Here is a 22,080-nt window from a genome sequence, read left to right as displayed (position 1 = left end):
TCCCAAAGCGACTAAGGCTATGAGAGACGCCATAGTGAAGGGTCCGGAAATTTCGACCACCTGGGGTTCTTTAACGTGCACTGACATCGCACAGTACATGGGCCTCTAGAATTTCTCCTGCAAAGAAATTTAACCGCCGCGGCTGGGATCGAACCCGCGTCTTTCGGGTCAGCAGCCAGCACTATAACCACTGAGCCACCGCAGCGGCGGAATACAAGACGTGCCAGCTATTATGCTCGTAATCAATATGAAAAACTAAGTTTTTACTATTTTTCTATTTTTTTAGGCAGTTTATGGAAAGGCATGTGGCCCATCTTAAGTAGAATCTATATCAGTGTTTAGAACTTCAAAACCGCGTTACCCTTGGCGCTGCGGCCGAGCAAATTTCGGCTCTTTCAACAAGGTACGTGTTCTTGAGCGATTGTTTTCCCTGTAAGTTTTTGGAAAGCGCACGTCTTTTGCCGCGAGGCAGGCCAAATTTGCTGGGCCGTAGCACCAAGGGTAACAGCATTTTCTAAATTCTAGGAACTAATATGGATACAATAGTAGCTAAAGTTATTTATTCAATATTAGTTAACCAGCCCACTGTTACCACCCCTTCGCTGTATTCTGATTCGCTACGCTGTTGAAAGTGCTGTGCCGCAGAAAACGCTGTTGTAGCTAAAAAAGCTTATTTTAAAAAATGCGAGCACACGTGGGTTGAAACGCCCAGTATATAGAGACCGCCAGCTAGGCCTGCCATGCTTCGTAGGCATCAAGGTTATTTTCATACATGGGAATACTTTACGCCCGTCTAATTTGTAGTTCCTCAACAATCTGTAAGGGGGCGCAAGCGAAATATAAATCTTCCACTTGTGTCCAAAATGTCGCTCGAAATTTCTGATGAACTGTCGGGCATATCAATGTCATAATGGAACCTCATTGCTTACCAACTTCGAGAATAAAGTCCAGGATCCATGCGACGCGGCATATTACGCCCGCACTGCTCCCCCCCCCCCCCCCCCCGCTACAGCTCAGGTGACGGATAAAAGAGACGTATCCCTATCGGTCCTGTGAACTCTTCTGAATACTGGGATGTCTGGTTTAGCAGGTCTTTTTCTGCTCATGGTCTGCTGTACTCCCGAAGCTCTGGGGAAGCTTGGTCCTCCAGGGGGTGCACGGAAACTCCACCATGATGTGGCAGACGCCGTAAAGGTACCTCTTTGACATAAGTCTCAACTTCTTTGCCATCCGTTCTACTTCTTCCCGGAGATGTAAGGCACACACGACCACCCTGATAAGCGTCTTTTACACTGAGTTATCGGGTTGCACTAGTAAACACACGAGGCTATAATTAAGATTTATTTTTGAGGATAAGGTGTCGGCGGTGAGAAGAGGAGAGGGTTACTAAGAAGTATATTAGGCAGGCCTTCTTCGTACAGTAGACATAGTTAAGCCAATGACGATGCAATATAATCAAGAACGGATAAAAGCAGTGGGTCCCAACAAATTCTTAGCGCGGGTCTTCGATTAGAATAGGGTATATAAACTTGTGAGCCAAATAAAGCAGTTTTTGCTACAGTCTTTCGGTTTTCAACCCGCTGCGCACCGCTAGAATGGTGAAAGTTCCAGCCACATGTCCAAATAATATTGCACTCTTCAGGGGGGACATTTTAACACCATTCATTTTTCATTTAACCTTGACGAGCTACTGTTTTTGTTGACAAATGATGTAAGAAGGTAGTTTTGATGTACATAACCAGAATTGGATATTTCCGGGAGTTTCGTAGTTGATAATCTTGTGCACTAGTTCTCAGTAGCCTTTTCTGCACCTTCCATGCTCTTTCGCTTATTTCAGAACCGCTTGTGCACAAAGGTTGACAGTGCTTCAAAACTATTGTCAGGGATCTTAGAAAGCAGTCGGGAGGAAGCGGAAATCTGGGCAGCGCACCGAATATGTGACACTCTTTAACAGACCAAAGATTTAAAACACAGAGAAAAAAAATTTTGTTTTCTAGTGCCTGGCTGCTGTGGCCTTTGATTAAATAGATGCAGAACCTAGCAGCGGAAAGCAGATCTGGCTGTGTTATCCGCCAGCTGATAGTTACCAGGTTTGGTGGCCTGCTAGCATTCATTCAAGGAAGAGAGGCCTTGCCGCAAAGAGAGTAGAGAAATTCTATTCAATCAAAGGTTGCGTACCCAAAAATCCGGCTTTGCCTGTTGGCTAGTCTGAAAGGCTTATAGACGGGAATTTCGGCTCAAAAACTGTCTCGGAATGCAAATATGACTATACATACCGAGAAGAAATGGTAGATAATTTGTGCGCTGTCATTCTTGACGCGGGCAACTAGTGGCACCCAGGAGATCTTCGATAGTTCAATTACTTCGTCACACATTATTTCGTCCAACTGCCTCATGATGGCTTCAGCTACCGCGCTGTTACTCGGTAGGGATTTCGGCGAATCAGTTGGGCGTATTCGTCGGTGAAGGTTCGATACTTAGCGATAGTTGTCTGCCGAAGCTTTGATAAGGATGAAAAGATGTTCTAATTGAGAAGGTTAGAGATATCGTGTTGTCTGTGCCTTTGAAGGCGAGACACCATGAAACTGGGTTTCTGGTAAAGGGGGTCGCTGACGACAGGTATGGGAGATCCACTGATTGCCTGTTTCGGCAATTTCATCCCAGGAGCTGACAGTATTGACTTTGTTGAGCAGTCGGTATTCACGGTTAAATTTGGCCAGCAGCACATTGGGTTGTCTATTATGGAGGTTGCATATCGCAATGCGAATGGCGCTTTCTAGTAGTACCTGTTCGTTAATCTTGGCATTGCCTTTAGTGATTCCGGCAGCATCTGCACATACGTAGGCCATTATGTTTGAATGGAGTGCCACTCTTTATTGAGGACACTAGGGGCGTAGAATTTGCGAGGCTGATCTTACAGGGTGTAGCTTCGTCAGTGAGAAGTTGGGCGAGCTTGCACTGGTTTGGTTTGGTTTATGGGGTTTTAACGGCCCAAAGCGACTCAGGCTATGAGAGACGCCGTAGTGAAGGGCTCCGGAAATTTTGGCCACCTGGAGTTCTCTAACCTGCACTGACATCGAACAGTACACGGGCCTTTGCAGGTCTATCTTCTCGTTTCAAATCGGTTTCAGCGGCTCGTTTAGCTCGCGTCCACTGCAGTATACCTTGTCGGCGAGCTATATAACGGGATGATCGGACGCGGCATGACGGGGACGAAGAAGAGCTGCCTCACTCGGTCCAGCGCGTGTCTCATCCTGAAGGAGAAACTGAAGGCGAAACCGCCAACGTAGCAGCTGTTGCACCCTCTGCTAGTCACACAGCGTCAAAACGGCGAAGCCGGTTAGAGCGCTCAGTTGAACCACTCCGAGCCTATAGTCTCCTAATCACGTGGTATCACAGCGGCGGAGCCATCGAGAGCGCGTAGGCGCGCCTCTCCTTGGCGAGTCGCGTGGTTTGCCTGCGCTCCGGGGCCTCAGGATCACATTGCGTATCATGCGCACCTTGGGAGACAAGTAGTAACAGAGCTTTCGTTCTAATGGCGTTGCTTGCAGGTGGAGTGCTGCAGGAAGGGACTAGAAAGCGCTGAGCACGACCAGAGAAGCATGTCTGATTCAGAGCGTGCTTCACATAGTAGCATTCCCCTTTGAATTCCTCCCGGAACAGTTCAGGGCCTCCTTGCCCGACGAGATTAGATGGTAGTTCGTGGTGCGGCTTTATTTACAGTTTTGACTATGTTGCAAGAAGTGGTCTAGATCCTCCCCAGGATTTCAGGACGGCAAAAGACGTACAATTGGCTTACTGTACCGTTGGACACCTCAATCACGCCTTGAGATAGTTTATGGTTTGGTTTATGGACGTTTAAGTGTCAAAGCGGCTCATGCTATGAAGGACGCCGTAGTGGAGGGCTCTGGAAATTTCGGTCACCTGGTGTTCTTTGGTGTTTCTTTATGCCGCTAGCGGTAAACACGCCGCTGGCATTTCGCCATCATGGAAATGCAGCCGCCGCAGCCGGGATCGAATCCGCGTCTGGTGGGTCAGCAGCCAAGTGCCATAACTGCTGAGCCACCGCGCCGGGAGAGAAAAGGACGAGCGCTAACTAAAATAAGATTTTAGTCTGAGTTCCTGTTTCTTTCTAACGACGTGGTGGACGTGTTCACCGTCACAGTGAGCCAGTTATTCGTCATTTGTTTCCTCTAACCCTAGCAGAGCGTCTATACTGAGAATTAGGGTAGACTGAGAATCTTATTGATGCTCTAAACACTGTTTTGGTTTCGAGTAAAGGAAAGGTGTGTTCATGGTTCACTTTGTTGGGGAACGAGAACCTCGCCGTGACAAAATTAAAAATAGTCCACGCAACATTACGCGCAACGGTGGCCGTTGTGGCCCACAAATGCCTTACAACGAATGTATTATAGCTATCGATGTAAAATGCTTGGGAGGTCTCATCGTGGATCAGGATTGCGTACTGCAGCGACGCAGTTAATCGCTCGAGTTTCGTTGTCGCCGTCGACGATAGGGAGCAAAGCGGATGCTGCGCTTTTTTGCGGATGATTGTCGTGAAGGTCGCTGAGAATATTTGGCAGGCGATAGAAGTCTACGCAGATCTTTCTGGAGAATAGTGCGATATTATCGGCTACTGTGCCGTCCGATAGGGTTGCCGATATAATTTCGAGGGGTTGTGATTATGGCAGGTTCTTGCACCCAGGGTTTTCCGTCATCCCTGCTTCTTTTGTGAACTGAAGGAGAACTGAAATTGCTAGCATCCATTGTACCACGGAAACATTTCACGCCTTCCAGATGTACAGTTTTGCTTGAAACCCTAATAGTGGATAAAAACAGATTTGTAATTTCAAGTCAGCTTTGCGGCATCTAAAAGTTATATCGTTTGAGACACTTGGTGGTGTAGGGTGAGGCTAATTAGAGGAGCTTCGGAACGGGAGCGGGGCCAACAGCAGTCCGATATTAGCCATTCCAGCCAAGAGCGTGCACCAGGAGAGGGCAATGAGGCTCGCACGTATGCCCGCCTTCTTTTTTACCAGGGCCCCCAGATAGAGGAGGAGTCATCGTGGTGTCTTACGGGGCGCACAAAACAGCGGGATCATAGTATGTCTTGAGGCGCTCGACATGTAGAGTCTCGCGGCCGCGGCATCGGAGATAGGGAGACGACGTGGGTGGCTCAACGATATAGTTGACAGGAGACGTTTGCTTCAAGATGTCATAGGGGCCTTGATATTTAGCGAGAAGTTTTTGGGAGAGGCCCGGAGTACGGGGAGGCATCCACAGCCAGACAAGAGAGCCGGGTGGGAAACATTTGGCAAGCTGACCTTCACTGTGGCGATTTTTTGTAGGAATTGGATGGCTGTCGTGAGCGACAGGGCAATCTAGCGGCAATCTCCGGCTTGCCAGCAGCTTGCGAAACAGTGCTGCATTCAGACGTGTCACTGCGTTTGGGCAGAACAGTATCGATGGGAACGGAGGGATGTCGGCCATAAGGAAGGAAGAAAGGAGAAAAGCATGCTCTAGACTGCGTAGCAGTATTGTACGCAAACGTAATATAGGGCAGAATCAGGACCTAATTCGTGTGGTTCGAGCCGAGATACACAGCCAGCACGTCACCCTGAGTGCGGTTAAAGAGTTCAGTGGAGCCATTTATCTCAGGGTGCTAAGCGGTGCAAGTCCGATGGATGACGTTGCACTCTTGGAAGAGGGCCTTGATGACGCCAGATAGGAAGACACGGTCTCTGTCGTTGAGCTCTTTGCGAGGGGTACCGTGTCTAAGGACGAAACGCCACAGAACAAAGGATGCCTCATGGTGGGCTGGCTTAGCAGGGAGCGCGGCGGTTTCCGTACACATCGCGAGGTGATCAATGCCAACAATAACCCATCGTTTGCCAGCAGCAGTATACGGAAGGGGGCTGTATAAATGCCAGTGCGGTTAAAAGGGCGAGGCGGGCAGGATAGCGGATGCAACTTGCCAGTAGTGTAATTAATGGGTGTCTTGCGGCGTTGGCAATTGAGGCACGATGGTGCGTTCTTCAAAACGAGCTTGTACATGCCACGCCAGTAGTATCAGAGGCGCATAAGTCTTGAAAAGGCCCACGTGACCACATTGTAACTCGCCATGAAAACATGAGCAGATATAGGGCCGTAGGTGTTGAGGAATGACGAGGAGTCATTTTCGTCCTTCAGAATGATAATTACGGCGAGAAAGCAGTCTGTCTCTGATCTCGAAATCTGAAGCTTGACGACGCAGGCCGCGCGAAGGTGTAACCACCAATGGGTCGGAAAGTCGAGAGGAGCCCTAATCCAGGCACCTTTGCTCTGTTAAGGAGGCAGGTCACTGGTGGGGGGAGACGGCGCAGGGGTCTCGATTTTGCCGAGGTGGGCAATTCCGGCAGGTAGCGGGGAACAAGATAAGGCATCGGCGCTTTGATGCGTGCGGGCCGACCGGTAAATGACGCAGACGTCATATTCTTTGAGACGAAGCGCCCATCGCGCCGGGCAGCCGGAAGGGTCTGTGGTAGTGTGGTCCACATTTATTGAGGAAGCCCCATGACACTTCGTGAAGAAGGCGGCGGAGAGCTGAGCGACGCGTTAGCTCTGCGAGGCAGCCATGGTGATGATAATGATGATGTCCTCGGGCAGCCATGTACATTCACTGGAAGCGCTTTCTCTACTTCTTCTACAAGCTGGCACGTGAGAGAGGTGACGCTAAAGGTATTTCAGTTAAGGAAGCCAACAGAGGGCGTGATGATGCGTAATGACCTCGAAAGGACGGGCGTACACGTAAGGGCGAGACTTGTCCAGGGCCCACACATTGGCGAGGCACCCTTTTTAAGTCGGAGAGTTGTTTGATTAAACCTTTGTAAATGTGCGGCTGGCATATGCAACGACATATTCGACGAATGAACATTTACGCTGGTCGAGCACTGCACGGAGACCAATACCACGGCCATCCGTGTGGATGTGAGTCAGGGACGCCGGGTCTAAAAGGCGTAGGATGGCTGGCGGGCTGAGGAGTCGAGGCAGGGTGTTTTAGGCGTCGCCGCATGCGGGGAACCCAGCCGCAAAATCAACATTTTTGCCGAGCAGCTGCGTCAAAGGGGTAGCAAATGAGGCAAAGCTGCGAGTTAAACGTCTAAAATACGACCTGAGCCCTAGGAAGCTGCGGCGTATAGGTGGAAGGTTTGGGAAACGCAGTCACGGCACGACATTTGGCAAAGTCAAGGCGTACAGCATGTTTCGACAGGTGACCTAAAATTGTTAGTTCACGGGCAAGAAAAGTTAGTTTTTTTGAAGTTCAGCTACAGGCCGGCATTTGTCAGTCATGTCAAAAATTGCTTCAGGCGCCCTAGATTCATCTCAAAATCCGGCGAAAAGGTGGCAACATTGTCCAAAGAGCACAAATAGGTCTTGCACTTGAGGCCAGAGAAAAAAATGTATCCATGATTTGCTCGAAAGGAGTAGGAGCGCACATAGGCCGAAAGGCAAGGCAATACTATGAACGTGTAGAGGCCGTCATGTTTCGGAAACGCCGTTCAGGAATGATCTGCAGCTGCCAGAGCGCCTGCTAATAACCAGACCGCAAATAAAGCGAAGAAAAGAGCACCGTGCCTTGTAGACACTTCAGAGCACCATCAATACGGGGCAAAAGGTCGATGTCTTTGAGGGTGATCTTAGTAATGTGGCAATAACTGACGCAAAACCGAAAGGAGCCATCTTTCTTCTTTACGAGGACAACCGGGCAAGCCCATGGGTTGCTAGAGGGCTGAGTTGATCCACTTTTAGGCATGGTGTCCGCTTGTTTAAAGTAGTACAAACCTTCTTTTTCTGTCGAGTGCAGTTATCTGCCTGTAGCTTTATCGCTAATTTATATAAGCTCCTCTCAGTTGGCATCTTACTTTCATAAAGATTTGTTATGTGCTCATGGCGACTTCATTTTGTAGTGAGCGCTACAAATTTCAGAAATTATGCACCACTGACGTTCCTCTTTAGTGAGGCTTTTTCTTTTTTTTGCAGGCGTTTACAACCTTCAGATTTGCGGTGTCGATCTCGGACTCAGACAACGACACCTTTTTTGAATGTATGTACACTACCAGAACAGAATTCGACCTTGAAGAAAAAACAGCGACTTACGAGTGGTTTTTTCCTGAGATTGGGTATGCATATCTAGCAAATTTGCTTTTCAGCTTTCTTTTGTAACGTATTTTAGATTAGGTAGTGCTCCAAAGAGCTTTCATTGGTAACCATGAAAGCAACAAAAAAGATGAGGGCTCCTTTTTTCGCCTAAGAAAAAGAATATCCTTTCACATCTTATTCGCTGAAGTGCTAGCCAATGAAAAGATAAAGCTAACAAAAAAATAAATTGAGAACAGCGAAATTTGCGGAAGCAAAATTCAATTGCAGCCCCCGAGAAATATATCAGTATAATTTCGTGTAATGATTTAGAAAGACTGATCATTTCGAAATAAGAAAACAGATAAAGTACTTTGGCTGTAGCGTAACTAACCGAAATATATAAGCACGTGAAAATGAAAAAACGTGCACCTATCAGGAGCTACCTATTTGGAAACTGCTGCGGTCTTTTGTTTGAATATTTCTCGGGTCCGAAATAGGTCGTTGTCATCTTTGAGTATTTTTTCGTGCTTGTGTGTTGTCAAAGTGAAAGATTTTGTCAGAGTTGTTTGTTGGGCAAGATGTTTAAACGTATCGAATTTTTAAAGCGCAGGTGAAGCCAAGATACGTCAGAACTGGTTTGGTTTGGTTTCTGGGGTTTAACGTCCCAAAGCGACTAAGGCTACAAGAGACGCCGTAGTGGAGGGCTCCGGAAATTTCGACCACCTGGGGATACGTCAGAACTGTACTCGGCTAGCGCTACTGGTAACTAGGTTTATTCAGAAATATTTTCGGTAAATAACCTGCCTGCGTAGTCGCAGTCAGAATTGACTTACGCAACGTAATTGCCGAAGGGACAACAAGACAAGCACAAAAATAATCAGTATACAATGACAAGTTCGGAACGTGCGGGGTTCAAACCCCCGACCAGGAGGAATTTTTCTTTAACTACGAACTTTGGGTGGAAGCTGTACAGCTTTCCTTTGTGGCCTTGGGTGGATGTCACTTTGTGGCTGCGCTTGGGTGGATGCCAGTTTCATCTCATTTCATTTATTAATAGCCTCAAGCCATTTGCGATTACAGAGGGGAGTAATTAAATAGAAACTCAACAAGATAACAAATTCAAGTTGTTAGGCTCCTAGCTAGTGCATTTTTAAAACATTCATGTTCTTCAACGGCGACGGTAGGTTCGGCAAGCGGATCCAGTCCAGTGATGTGCGTGGAATAAAGCTGTGGGAACAGGAATCACTGCTACAAGAAATAATTCCAACTTTATGAGAGTCTTCAACGCGGCTAGAACGATAGGATGGATCAAAGATTAGTTCATTGCGCAGGTGTGTGCTATGGAAGCGTATTTTCTGTAAGAGGAAGTGATTTGAGTAATTTATTCCCTTATTACAAATTTACTCCACCTTGTGGGCTCCCCTAAGCATTCGACTAAAGAAAGAAAATATGCCACTTTTGCACAATTCGTTATCGCACCAAAAGTGGGTGCCATATATACTAACCATTACTTTTACTAAAAACCGCACTTGTTTTTCGAACATTGCCACAGAAGCTTCGCTCGCGCACTGATCACCATAGCCACAAATAAGCGACGCTTTCAGTATCTCTCTTTCGAGCTGTTTTGTGCTGTGTCCTACGAATAGAGTCTTGTGCAGAATGAAGTATCGGCGGCAGTTTCTGCGGTGGAGTGGGAGATTCGGTCAGCTTCTTGCTCCCAAACACCGTACGCGTTGTCGAGGAGGAGGAGGAGGATGTAGGAGAGGAAAGGCAGGGAGGTTAACCGAAAGATTAATCGGTTTGCTACCCCCCGTTGTCGAAGGCAGTAATTGAGAGGCTGCCTTCTCTGGCCGATATGAACTTACGCGGGCTTGTATGGCCTCTGATAGATGATGTCTCCGCAGTAAGCAGTGTACCTCTTTTAGTGCTTTATCTAAAAGCAAGCATGGCGACGTGGAGCTCCTTCAATAAGTCTAGATAACTGAGACAATATACATGCCGGAGAAAACAGCCGGTCTACGCCATGCTTAGAGGCAGCTTTCTTTAGGCTTTGAGAGACTTTGCACCGGCAGGACATGACTTAAAACTTATTATTCTGCTCGGAAAAGTTGCTTTGTATGTGTACTGTAAGATTTGGAGATTCTGGAGCGCACTTTGTTGTCATATCAAGCTCGAACACATATGGGATCATATTTTTGATACTCTGTTGGCGGTTCATTTGCTCCTCTTGTTCTGCATTCTCAAGCGGGCTGTTTACAGAAAATGTTCCTGAATAAACCTGTAGCGAGTCTCGCTTGACCTGTCCAGTTCATTAGTTTCCTTTCTTTATAGCTCTATTAAAATATGATATTCATTCTTCATGCCAGAAATGTAGAATAGATAGAAAATAAACATTATATAAAATAATCAGGAAGCCTGACAGTACACAATGTCCGGTCAGTCATCGCATGACTGCATTTTAAAGAAATGAGGCAAGAGAACAACTGCAATAATAGACATATGGAATTGCACAGTAAGCACTCTATTAATTCAAAGTACCTGGCCATACAAATTTCTAAGGAGTGCTAAGCCTCTATTGCAGTGTGGATGCAGTCAAACGTTCATAGCTGGTATGGTCACAGCTAGCATGGTGGAAGACAATGGAGGTTTATATGAAGGGTTGGTTGGTTTATGGGGTTTAATGTCCCAAAGCGACTAAGGCTATGAGAGACGCCGTAGTGGAGGGCTCCGGAAATTTCGACCACCTGGGGTTCTTTAACGTGCACTGACATCGCACAGTACACGGGCCTCGAATTTCTCCTCCAAAGAAATTCAGCCGCCGCCGCCGGGATCGAACCCGCGTCTTTCGGGACAGCAGCCGAGCACCATAGCCACTGAGCCACCGCGGCGGCCGGTTTATATGAACGCTTCTGGTGGTTTATTTTGAGAAAGCAGTTTCTACTGTGCATGCCACTGTGCAGCTGACAATGGCGTTAGAACGCCGGTTATGAGTCCGCGGTTCAAATTTCAGCCAACACAGCCGAATTTATAAGCAGCTCAAATGAATAAATAGTGCTGTACTGAAACTTCAGAGCACTAAGAATCAGCATGAAATCTTTGTAGCGGAAATGAGTTATCTGCCAGTTGAAGCAGGACTCCATGGCCGGAGCTGAATATTTGTAAGCTCATTTAGAGCAAAAACAAATGTGGCAGCAAAAGATAGAGCTCTTAGCCTCCATGTTAGCCCGTTAGTCCTTCATTCGCGTCGTCTCAGAGCAAGCTCCAAAAAATGCGTCTCTACAACCTCGCTCACTAAGGAAGTCAACAGCAGATGCTTTTGAAGCTTCAACGGCGGCCGCGTACCTAGAGCCAAGGTTCTAAAGCCCTCTGGGCTAGACGAAAGCTCTAACACTCTGCGTCAATAAAGAGAGGTTGACCGGCGTCAAGTTTGCTGTAGACACCGAGCAGCAAAACAATTCGCAAAGCAAGCCTAAGAAGACTGAGGTCAGGGACTGAAAGACAAAGAGGAGCTTGAATGTGCATTATCGAGGTTGTACCTATGCAATAAATGTTTACAAGTTGCTGCAAAAGCGAAAACGTTTGCAACTAACTTCATTTTTACTTAAGTCATTTATCATAATACGAGGTGTTGTACTCCAACGACACTGTTATTTTAAAAACCACATGATATAGAAGAACAGTTTTTCGCCTGTTCTATGCAGTCATCATATTCAAATGCACTGAACGAAAATTCAACATGAGCAAGAAACGCTGTTAATTATGTAGAGAGAAACGATGCCAAATGTGACCTAATATCTAGTGTGCAGTGTTCAAGAGAACAAAATCTTTAAAATTAACGTAACAACTGTGACACATAGTTGGGGCTCTGTCGAAAAAGCTGAAATGGCTGATTAAATTGGTAAAAAAACATTTAGCCGCATCTAATTTTTTTTAAACGAGTACCGGAAGTTGCCCTAAAATATACGGGAAGAATAAAATTTACCCAGGCCCCTTAATACACTTGCAAGCTACATGATTAGCCTCGTATCCGACATTAAAATAAATACGTTTCCTTTAACGAAGCGTATTTTTAAATTCAGCTTTATTTTATCTTGCAATGTTTGCGCCATTTTCTTGTCGCGTTACCGGTCACGCGCGTGACTTTACGTATAGAGGAAGTTGAGAAACAATCGATCCAATTTTTTACAACAACTTTCCTGAAGTTGTACTTCTCTAGCATTTAAAAAAGCCCACGAAAAATTAAAAGAGAACGTTGTTGCATTCTTACACTACCGTAAAAGAGGCAGCCAAACACGTTTGCAAGGAACTAAGCTGGTGAGCTCAACATCCGGGAGCGGCTGACACCGCTGTCAGTGCTGTCTTGAAACTGCGTTAGCACGAGCGCTGCGGTCGGCAATTACTGACAGGCAGGCAAACGACAGCCAATTCAGATGGTACATTTATTGGCTTCTCACCCAGAGGAAGCAATAAAAGAAGCAAGAGCTGTGAAGTCCCGCAATTGAATGTAGCCTCCGTTCTTTTTATTTACATCACTGCGGAGCGCGTGAAACGGAGCGGTGACCGCTCGCTTGGGATCAGTTAGCGCGGTCGAAAGCGCTGCATACGGCTATGCAAGTGCTCAGTCGCCTTTGCTTCTTCATAATTCGCGCGGTTCTTTTTTAAATGCCTCAAAAAAGTGTCTGCAAACATATGAATCGCTTATTTTAGAACCCGGTTTGGCTTACAGGCAAAGCAACCTCTTCGCTGCACGTAACTTGTTTAAATAGCCCTATTTGTTCTGCCACAGCGCCGAGTGTCACCGCGTTTTTGAAATTTTAATAACTGATATAGATAGCACTTACTGTACGCTACACGCCGTTTAATAATTAAGGAGCCTAACAGTAACAGTGAAACAGTTAACGATTGAATATTATTTAACCATCCTGCCAGTTAGCACACATTAGTTTCATTCTAATCTAATACACCGCTGGGAGTGATGTGCGGAAAAGGCGCTCTTCTAACTCAAGAAGCCTATTTGTATAAATAGTGCAGTTTTTGGTGACCTGTAAAGTGTGGCTGTTATTCAAATGTTATTCGTAAAGTATGCTCCAAAGGAAACACTAAATTGCACTAATTACTTTAGACGTTCCGTTCCCAATATATGCATAACGTCATAAAAGAATATGCCGCTTTTGTAAAGGCAGCAGATTTTGAGATAATAGCCAGTCCAGAATTTTGGAGACGAAAGCAGGTTGGATATTTTATTTTTATACAGCGAACAAATAGAGTGTTTTTAACTTTCATGAAGTTGTACAATTTAGTGTCGATGGCACCTCGCAACAATTATTATGCTTGTCATCCTTACGGACCCAGTTACAATTCTTCATAGGTTCTCTTCATCTGTAGTAAGAACGTACGTGGAAGAAGATTCCCAGACAACCACCGGGTTACAAGTTCAAAAACTTAATCACTCACATACTCTCGATCAAAGGTCCGATGTCCAAGTCCCCCAAAACACACGGTTAAATAGTCCTGCAAAACAAAGAACACCAATCATGCCCGAGGTTTAATCCCAAGGCGGCACTGCTCGCCCCCCTGGCAATGTTCATTCTCTCTCGAGAAGATGGCCGCGAATCGCCCTCGCACACATACCTGTCGATCAGATCACACCATCGCACACCTGGTCCCCGTTGACGTCTCCACTAAGACAGGCTGCGCACCTTTGGCTGCGCACCTTCGAAGGACATCGGTGGTGTTGACTTCGCTGGACTCGCTGCCTGGGGCCATCCGGGAGAAGTATTCACCAAGACAGCGGCTTTCGCGCATGAAGCTCCGATCCGCGCCCCCATCCGACACGCAGGGGGAGGAGGGGGCGGGGGTACAGCAGCACTATCCCTTTTGTCCTCGCCGATGTCCCGCCACTGTCTGCTTGACGCCACCGTGTGCAGATGCCTGTCGTCGTGCAGTGCAGTCCAGGCAATCACCCTTCTTTGAACGTCGCCGCCACGTCCATTGCTGAACAGAAAGGGGAACATTCTTTTACGTGCTAAGGCCGCCTCGAGGAAACCGCTCATTTCCGTTGCTCAGGTGACCTTGCGGTAGGCGTCGAACATAAGAGACCCTCTTTTTGAAAAAAAAAAAAAAAAAATAAATATCTGTGAAATAGCTTATCTGGCGCACATTTCGAAATCATTACCCTCCAGTATGCCCAATTTTCGCTAAAACAAAGGATGTTTTTCTGGGGTGCGGCCAAGGAATGACATTAAATCCTTCATTATTTCAAAGAAAGTAGAATAGGAAATATTTTGTGAAGAAAATCCACTGTCATCCATCGCACTTTTAGATTTAGAGAGGAGGGTTGCGGCCTTGGAAAACTAACACTTCATGAAGAAATTATATTGTTGTAGTCGGCAAACTAGATTGTTATTTTGAAGTAGTAGGTAGTGCTGTAAACGAACTGGAGTGCTGTGTTTTTCCATAGAGATTTAGATGAGATTCTTTTTTGCTTCGTACTTGTCTGCGTGTATAGTTCTCTACTCATCATTGGCGAGCGCCTGCTTACGTGATATCTTTAAATGCCGTGTTTTTGAATATATGACAATACATACAGGAGAGCCATACCCTTTCACGTCATGGCAGGAGATGAATCTGGAACGATAACATTTACGGTCGAAGATGGTGAGTTAAACTCTCGGCTTTCTTGCGCTTTGAAGGTCACGTTTTTTCTGACAACAAAGGATGTCGTTTCGGCTAGAACAGAAGTTTTAACCATCAGCGCTCGTGTTGTCGTGTTTGTTCCGTCCTCGTGTTTTTTCCGCGCTGTTTTACCATGGATAGTAAAGAAGACTGTCATAGATCTAATATCCAAGGAGTAATTGATAACAGTGGCTGAGAGAAAAAGTTAATAGTTATATCGGCGATGATAAAGATGTACAAAGTGTCATGCAGGAATAACTCTTGCAGGTTTGTTGATGCAAAGAATCATCACAGTAGATTTTACCGAAGAGAGTACGGATCCTCTCGGTAATCTAAAAGATGATTACTTTTAACCGTTAACCTGGTGTTCATATTTGGTTCGTTTGCAAAGAATATGAATGATCGTGCGTGCATGTATTAAAAACGTGGGTCATGGATGAGCCTAAAGAGTGCCCAAAAGAACACGCATGAAGTGTCGGCCGCTGTCCTGCAACGCCTTAGAGCTGTGGAGTTGAAATAGCCATTAAGCTTAAAGAGTCTTAGTTGGTGCATGATGGAAATAACTGAGAATTTCTCTGGAGGTGCGTTCTTCAAAATGCAGAAGTCTGTTAACAACTCGAGGAGGTAGTTTTGCCCCAGACGGGCCAGACCCAAGCACCTAAGAACGGAAGACGAAAGTAAAAAGTGACTAAAAATTTCTCTTATATAACGTAGACGAAAAACTCTCCCCCGAGTTGCGCTCTGCTGCTCTGCGGTTATGTTCACCGTGACTAATCACTTTTTCATGCGTTTGCATAAAGGGTGGCCTCTCGCAAAACTTGACCAGGCGCCATGATTTTGAGGCATGAGCCGGAGTGGAATTTGGTAGGAGGACAATGGAGCTGGTGTGTAGTGGGGGAGGAGGCGGGTGGAGATGGTCACAGAGAGAAAGAAGTTCAGCCGAGATGTAGAGGAGAGGAGGGGAGCCAGTTAAAGGGCATGCAAGCGGGGAGTAGGGCAGGGACCCTCCCTCCGCCCCGCAAGGTCCGTGACCTCCACGAGGGACGCGCTGCGCTAAGCGAGCACGTGGGCACTACGCGCGCCTCTGCCAGCAGCAGCGACGGTGGCACACCAATCACGCGAAATCTACCTTCGTTCCTTTCCTTTCCGGGGGCTGCAGAGCGGGCCGGGCACCTCTGGGCGCTCTATGGCGGGCGGCGCATAGCCAGATTGGTCGCCACCTCTTTCCCGGAAGAAGTGGAGTGCAGAAACGAAAAAATTCGAGTCTGCCACGATATCCTACCCGCTAACGCTTGCCCTACTGCATGGAACCTATTAATTGCCTCTTAACTTCTTTAATAGGGCACACTCCAGAAACTCCAATCAAACTCTTCTGTTTTCTTTTTTTTTTCGAATAGACGTGTGACACATAAATGAGTAAATAGGTTTCTGCTGCCTTAAGGAACTGTTATTAGCATCGCGCAAACGCGTTCCCGAACCAATATACCCTTTACATGATGTAATCTGGACCCTACTACGCCGAGGAACAGACTGGCTTTCTTCTTATCCTCTGTTACTTCCCAGACGCCGGCAGAGTGTCAGCAGTGCAACATTATTCTATCCGAATTCGTGTACCACGGCTTTTGTCATTAGCCATGTGAAGGTTCCCGGCGCTATACACCTACATGCCACACTCAAAATATGATAACGTCTCAGAGAACAATACTGCAACGCACTCAGAAACAGGATCACCAAAACAGCTTCCTTTTCTTGGAATGTGATGCTCAAGCATTGCTGGCTTTGTAGTAACAGCTTATATTCATTCGCGATGCAGTGGAAGTTCACTGCATTTTCGTTTTCCCACGACGGAGCAGAGAAATCTGGTGAAGGAATCCCAAAACGAAGAAGCAGGTAATGTTCGTTCCGGGGGTGTGATGCCAATCCGAAGTCAACATTGAGTGAGGTAACCCGGTGCAAACAATGCGATGCGATGCAAGCAACGTGCAATGTGCGAGGAAACCCATGCGGACGGGGTCTTTCCTACCCTGTAGCAGCATCAAAAAGGTTTTGTTATATTCGGACCGTGCGGACAGTTTTCCGGGAGAGAAATGTGAAGGAATTTTAAAATGTTTTAACCGAATTACCTTTCCGTGCTTCGTCAAGTCGAAAGGAGGGTATCTGACAGTTCGGCGGTACCTTTTTTGCTTCTATCACTGCGGGAACTTTCAAAGCGTAAATCGTATAACTTGTTGACATGCGGTCAATCAGACACTCGGCGCCAGGCATTACAAGCACTGCCAAGTCAGAAGCAGCGTTTACAGCGGTGATGTTGTCAACGACGATTCGTCCTGGACATTTGTGCTACGGACAACAGCGAGAACAACTCATGCTGCCCGTGTCCATGAAGGCGAGCTTGCTGAAGCTAATTCATTGCAGTGTGCTCTCTGCTCTCAAGAAGGCAGCGGTCCACCAGAAGGGACATCGCCAGTACGAAGGCCTTTGAGCCCTATAAGCTGAGTGAATCTATTGCCGTAGCAAGGAAAAAAGGTTTGCATTCTATCGATGACGGCAACAGAACCGCGAATGAGGCTGTTTCGATCGATTGAGGGTGCGACTTGCTGGTGTTGAAGATGACAGAGAGGGCAGTAGTGCGTTATCTGCTTGCCAACATCTAGACACGTGGGATGTTAGTACATTCTGCTAGTTATTGGTTTAACTGCAGGTTCCAGTGACTGTTAATAAACACTTTTAAGCAAGTATGTTGTTCATTTTAAACAGTACACTTGCATGCACATCCCCTCATAATAGGACATTTTTAGTGGCTTCCATACATTAGCAGGCGAGATGGTTGCATACTGTAGGTCCTATATCTGCCTAAACTAAAACGCTGCAGTATAAAAAGAGAATTCTTATTTTTCGTATCATCAGTCAAAAGGCGCAACACAGCCAGGAGAAAAGAACATGAGACCATGCTGGACTGATCTTTAGCTTTCTCTCGTGTTCATTTCTCCTCGCTGTGTTGCATCTTTGCCTGGTTATAAGGTTATTCAGAACTAACTGGCCCAGTCGTCAGCCTTGTACGATTTCCTAATGTTTGCCAGCTAAAAAGCTCTGGAATATATCAGTTTATAGTCCGTAGAAATAGTCTATAACGAGTCGTAGTGGCCCAGAGGATGGTGGAGTGACTGCGTTTATGAACCGCCTAAGGGTTAAGAATTCACTACTTTTCCGATGCAGAAAACAGGAGTGTTCACTTTGTCATTCCTATAACGGTATTGTTAGAGGTATGGTTATAAAAACAGATTTTGAGAGATTACAACGCATCACTCACAGTCGCAGCGCACCACCAAGCTCATTCCTCAATTTCTGCTAACCCTTGTTGACCTGAAGGCTCAATTCAGGTATTTAAACTCCGCTTGCCTGTGCGTTTTTTTATTTTTCAGATCCGACGCCGTATGAAGGGGCAATTTATTACACTGACTATGTGAACTGTGTTATTGCCGATCTGGAATACCGAGGACATCGTTAGTAATGTTTCAAATAGGCCAAGAAAATCTTGTGAGAAACAAGCGCAACGATTTCCTGCACCATTTTTTACTTTTGTAGCTAACGCACATTTGCACTCTTGCAAAAGATCCCTGGGTATTCAATATCCCTGAAATAAAAGCGATACTTCTACTCTATAAACAGATGCTCATAGCGTAATGATATTTTGTGCCTACAGCAACAACGGGTGCTACATATCTTCTCGAATTTTTATGTGGGCTTTTCTATAAGAACATTGCCACGTATCACTGTAGTGTCCGTTCGTTCGCGCTGAAGGCCGCAGGAAAGGGGCGCAATTATTTTTGTTCGTGACGCGAGAAGCGACCGGACTAATCTCGATTGATACCAGCCATGAAGAGCTGCATCTACGTTTTTCCAGATTACTGTAGATGTTCTTTACCTGTTATCTCGAAGTTTCCTTGAGGGCTTTCAATTGAGCAATGCAGCGAGCGGCGGGAATTAGTAGTTCGACGACTTACGAGCACATGTGTTGCTTACGCCGCTGCCGTGCTGTTAAGCTCTCTTGCGGGCGCAAGTCAGCCCAAATAAAGAGCTCCTTTTGCAAGTCTTGTTGCTGTCTTCCTGACCGCTGGACTGCAGTCACTATCACGTGCAATATAATGGCTATTAGAGGACTCATGGTGTTGCAAGCTTGCAAAAAATCAACGCGAAATCTGGACTGTGTTGACTTATTACAGCTTACTGTTACAGCTTACAAACACAAACGGTTTGATCGCCTAGCTCTTGAACTACGAGGTTCTAGCAGCCGCCCGCAGTTGTTTTCTGGATCATCAAGCTATGAAAAATTATTTATCGTTAGTCCGGGCGATGACACTGTGGGTGGTAATTGGAGTGTGGATAAAACAGCAACAGCCATATCGTTATCAAATTTATCCTACATCGTGGCCAGGCTGCACCTATTAAGATAATGAAGTCAAACTTTATTTACTTTGTCTGCATGCACTGATGTGACATGCTTCAGAAGTTGCTTCAATTGCATATGATTGGGGGCCAATAGCATGCTGGCACTTGCCACCGGTTGTCGAATTAACTAGCAAATGTTTCGTCAAAAAAGTTTCCATGCCGGTAAAAAGAAGAGCGTTGAAAACTGGGTTTGCGAACTAAAACTAATCAAATTAAAAAAAATTAATCCTCGCTCTATATTTTGACTTCTTGGCGGTGAAGGCACATATCTGGAAAAATTTCAAACCCTTTGTTGAATTGAATTTGAGATGAGGTAAATTTTATATATAATTCTTATTTACCCACCTACTTCTGGGAACGCTCTTTCAAGAAAAAGTACGGGAATTTAATTGTCCTGATGCTACCTCTTTACAAGTGAACAATTTACTTGACGACTTTTACTATATTTCCTTCCACTTCTGTATAACCATTGTGGGGTTCCCAGCATCACTGAAACGGATAAGAAAGCATATAAATAAGGAATTCAAACACAATCATTGATTTAAATCTGCATGTTTTAGACACATCTCTAAATTTAGAACACAAAACAGACGCTAGCTATATCCCCCCATCACTCCTGAAGAAGGAGTCGAGCCGGCTCCGAAACGTTGGGTTTTAAATTAATGATTTTCGTACGAGATGTGTCAGAGTTTATTACAAGACATGAAACACAATCAGATAGGGAAATCAGTCAACATGTTTAGTTTTCAGAGTTCAATGTAGAGAAGCGACAGATGGGCAATGCGGGATGCCATGGGGGAGGGCTCTGGATCAGTCAAGGCCATCTGGCATTTAACTTGTGCTGACATCGCAATGCAAACAGGCGGTTTTGTGTTTCGCTCCAATCAAAATATGAGCTCGGCTGTTCAGATTGAAGTAGCGACCTTGAGGTCAGCAGCTTAATGCCAAAAGCCACCGCCGCGGGTAATAACACAGAAGTACGAAGGTGGCCGAGTATGAAGCATAATACACCTATGGCGTGCTGTGTTTTGTTGCAAAAGTACACATTTCAAGAAAACACAAAAATTCAAGGGAAAAAAAGAGAAATACGCAGATGCTCATTTTATAAATATTCTCACGCATTTCCTACCTCGCCTTGATTCCGACTGCTGCGTAGCCTTGCTACTTTCGCGATAGAGCAACCGCGAAAATATCAGTACTTCGAGCTCTGTATTGCGTCAATGAATGCATTCTTTACGAGTGCTCTCCCAAAGCTCATGCGCAGACATTATCTATACAGCTTTTCTAGATTAATCCCATTAGGAATTTTGTCACATGGAAGCAGAGAATGCATATCGTGAAATAAGTTGGGTAAAAGTGGAACTATGAGAAGAGCTCACTGCTTTGGCATAGGCAGTAAACGTAGGTGGCTGTGCACATTGGAGACTGATGTATGAATATGGCCTTATGACATGAGTGAGCACAAGCAATATACTGTGTTATGCATCTCATTCCTTCCTTCTTCTCTCTGTTACATAATTTCATCAGAATGCACACTGTGGGCTCAGAGGGAAGTCAAAGACAACGTGCCTCAAGAGTGCATTGACCACTTCGTGGACACCTGCGGCGTCATTGTTCCGCAGCACAGCAGGGATTTGTGCCCGGACGGGGAAAGCGACTACTAACAGTGCGAAGACTGCCGCGTCTGGCTATGGTGATGACGAAAGCAGCACTTATTAGCATAGAGCTTCCACTTCAATAACATGTTATCTATGCTTTGTGCACTACAAGTATATTTACCTGCCCAAGTCCAAACAGCCCTCTGGAATGTGGCTGGGAATGTCTAAGAACAAAGAGCAGCGCTGTCGACGTTCTACTGCAATCTTTTTGAAATCGGTATAGCACGTCTTTTATCTCCTTTTCACTCCGGATGCATTTTATCATAATGGTTCGGTACATGGAGCAACGCAAAGCGCAGGCACGCAAGTACAGTCCCGGTCCTATTGTTATGGGGCACGCTTCTGCGACCAAACTAACGTTGCGCCTTACCTAGCACAAATTAGGAAGCACTGTATGCGAGTACACGAGTTAGCACACGCTGCAGCCGATGCGTTCCGGCATGAACACACGAAATCATCATATCTTCTCTTCGGAACGCCGTATAGGTAAGTTTTCCAATGCCGGAGCGTGCTGAGCGATACTTTGTACACAGCTGTACGCATGGATGCGAAGACTATGGCCCTAATTAAACAGTGACTAGCAATAGAAAAAGTACACATGAAAGTGGTGCTGTTCTGAAATACATGCGAAATATTTTGTCTACTTACCACATTGTTTCTGCAATAAAATAGTGTTTAATGCTTTTAAAAAACGAGCTGTATTCCTTTCATATAAAATAAAAACATAATTGTCGCGTTGTAGGCTAGAAGTTTGATGTTATTTGAAGGCGATATGGAACAACAATATCTTCCGTACTTCCTGCAAAAAGCTATCGGTCTAACGAGGTCACCCGCACTGGCGGTCAGAAGTAGATATCGAAATGGTGAGTACGATTTTGATACACTAACGTTACAGAGGTTGTTTTCGTTTGTTTGGAATGCAGTCAGTAAAAACCTAGACTGGCTCTTTGCGACAGAGTGTCCGTCAGTAAGGACACCCGGCCTGGACGTTTTGGTCGTCCTCTTGCCTAGACATAAATGCTTATATACAAGCATTAACTAGGCTTCACTGTGACGATGCAGAGTCTAAAAATAGCTGCTTATCGTTGCAATCTATTCCATTTACATGTGGCATATCGGCATCGCGGCATCCCTTTCTTGTCCATAGTTTTTCTCAGAGCCCTTGAGATAAGCCTACACA

The 22,080-nt window shown here is 45.8% G+C and overlaps 1 protein-coding gene across 1 annotated transcript; it reads left to right on the top strand.

Annotated features, from left to right (window-relative positions):
* The first annotated feature begins 1,081 nt into the window (after positions 1–1,081).
* LOC149325527 (uncharacterized) lies at positions 1,082–20,906 on the top strand. The gene is made up of 5 exons (XM_089562415.1): positions 1,082–1,194; positions 8,020–8,159; positions 14,708–14,775; positions 18,216–18,296; positions 20,770–20,906. The coding sequence occupies exons 1-5, from the start codon at positions 1,105–1,107 to the stop codon at positions 20,904–20,906; spliced, it is 516 nt and encodes a 171-aa protein (XP_089418541.1). The 5' UTR covers positions 1,082–1,104.
* Positions 20,907–22,080: the final 1,174 nt, after the last annotated feature.

The sequence above is a fragment of the Amblyomma mixtum genome, chromosome 10, assembly GCF_055824585.1.
Source record: "Amblyomma mixtum isolate Tamu chromosome 10, ASM5582458v1, whole genome shotgun sequence".
Taxonomy (NCBI): domain Eukaryota; kingdom Metazoa; phylum Arthropoda; class Arachnida; order Ixodida; family Ixodidae; genus Amblyomma; species Amblyomma mixtum.
The sequence above is the reverse complement of the archived record's forward strand: the minus strand, read 5'-3'. Positions and strand labels throughout refer to the sequence as shown.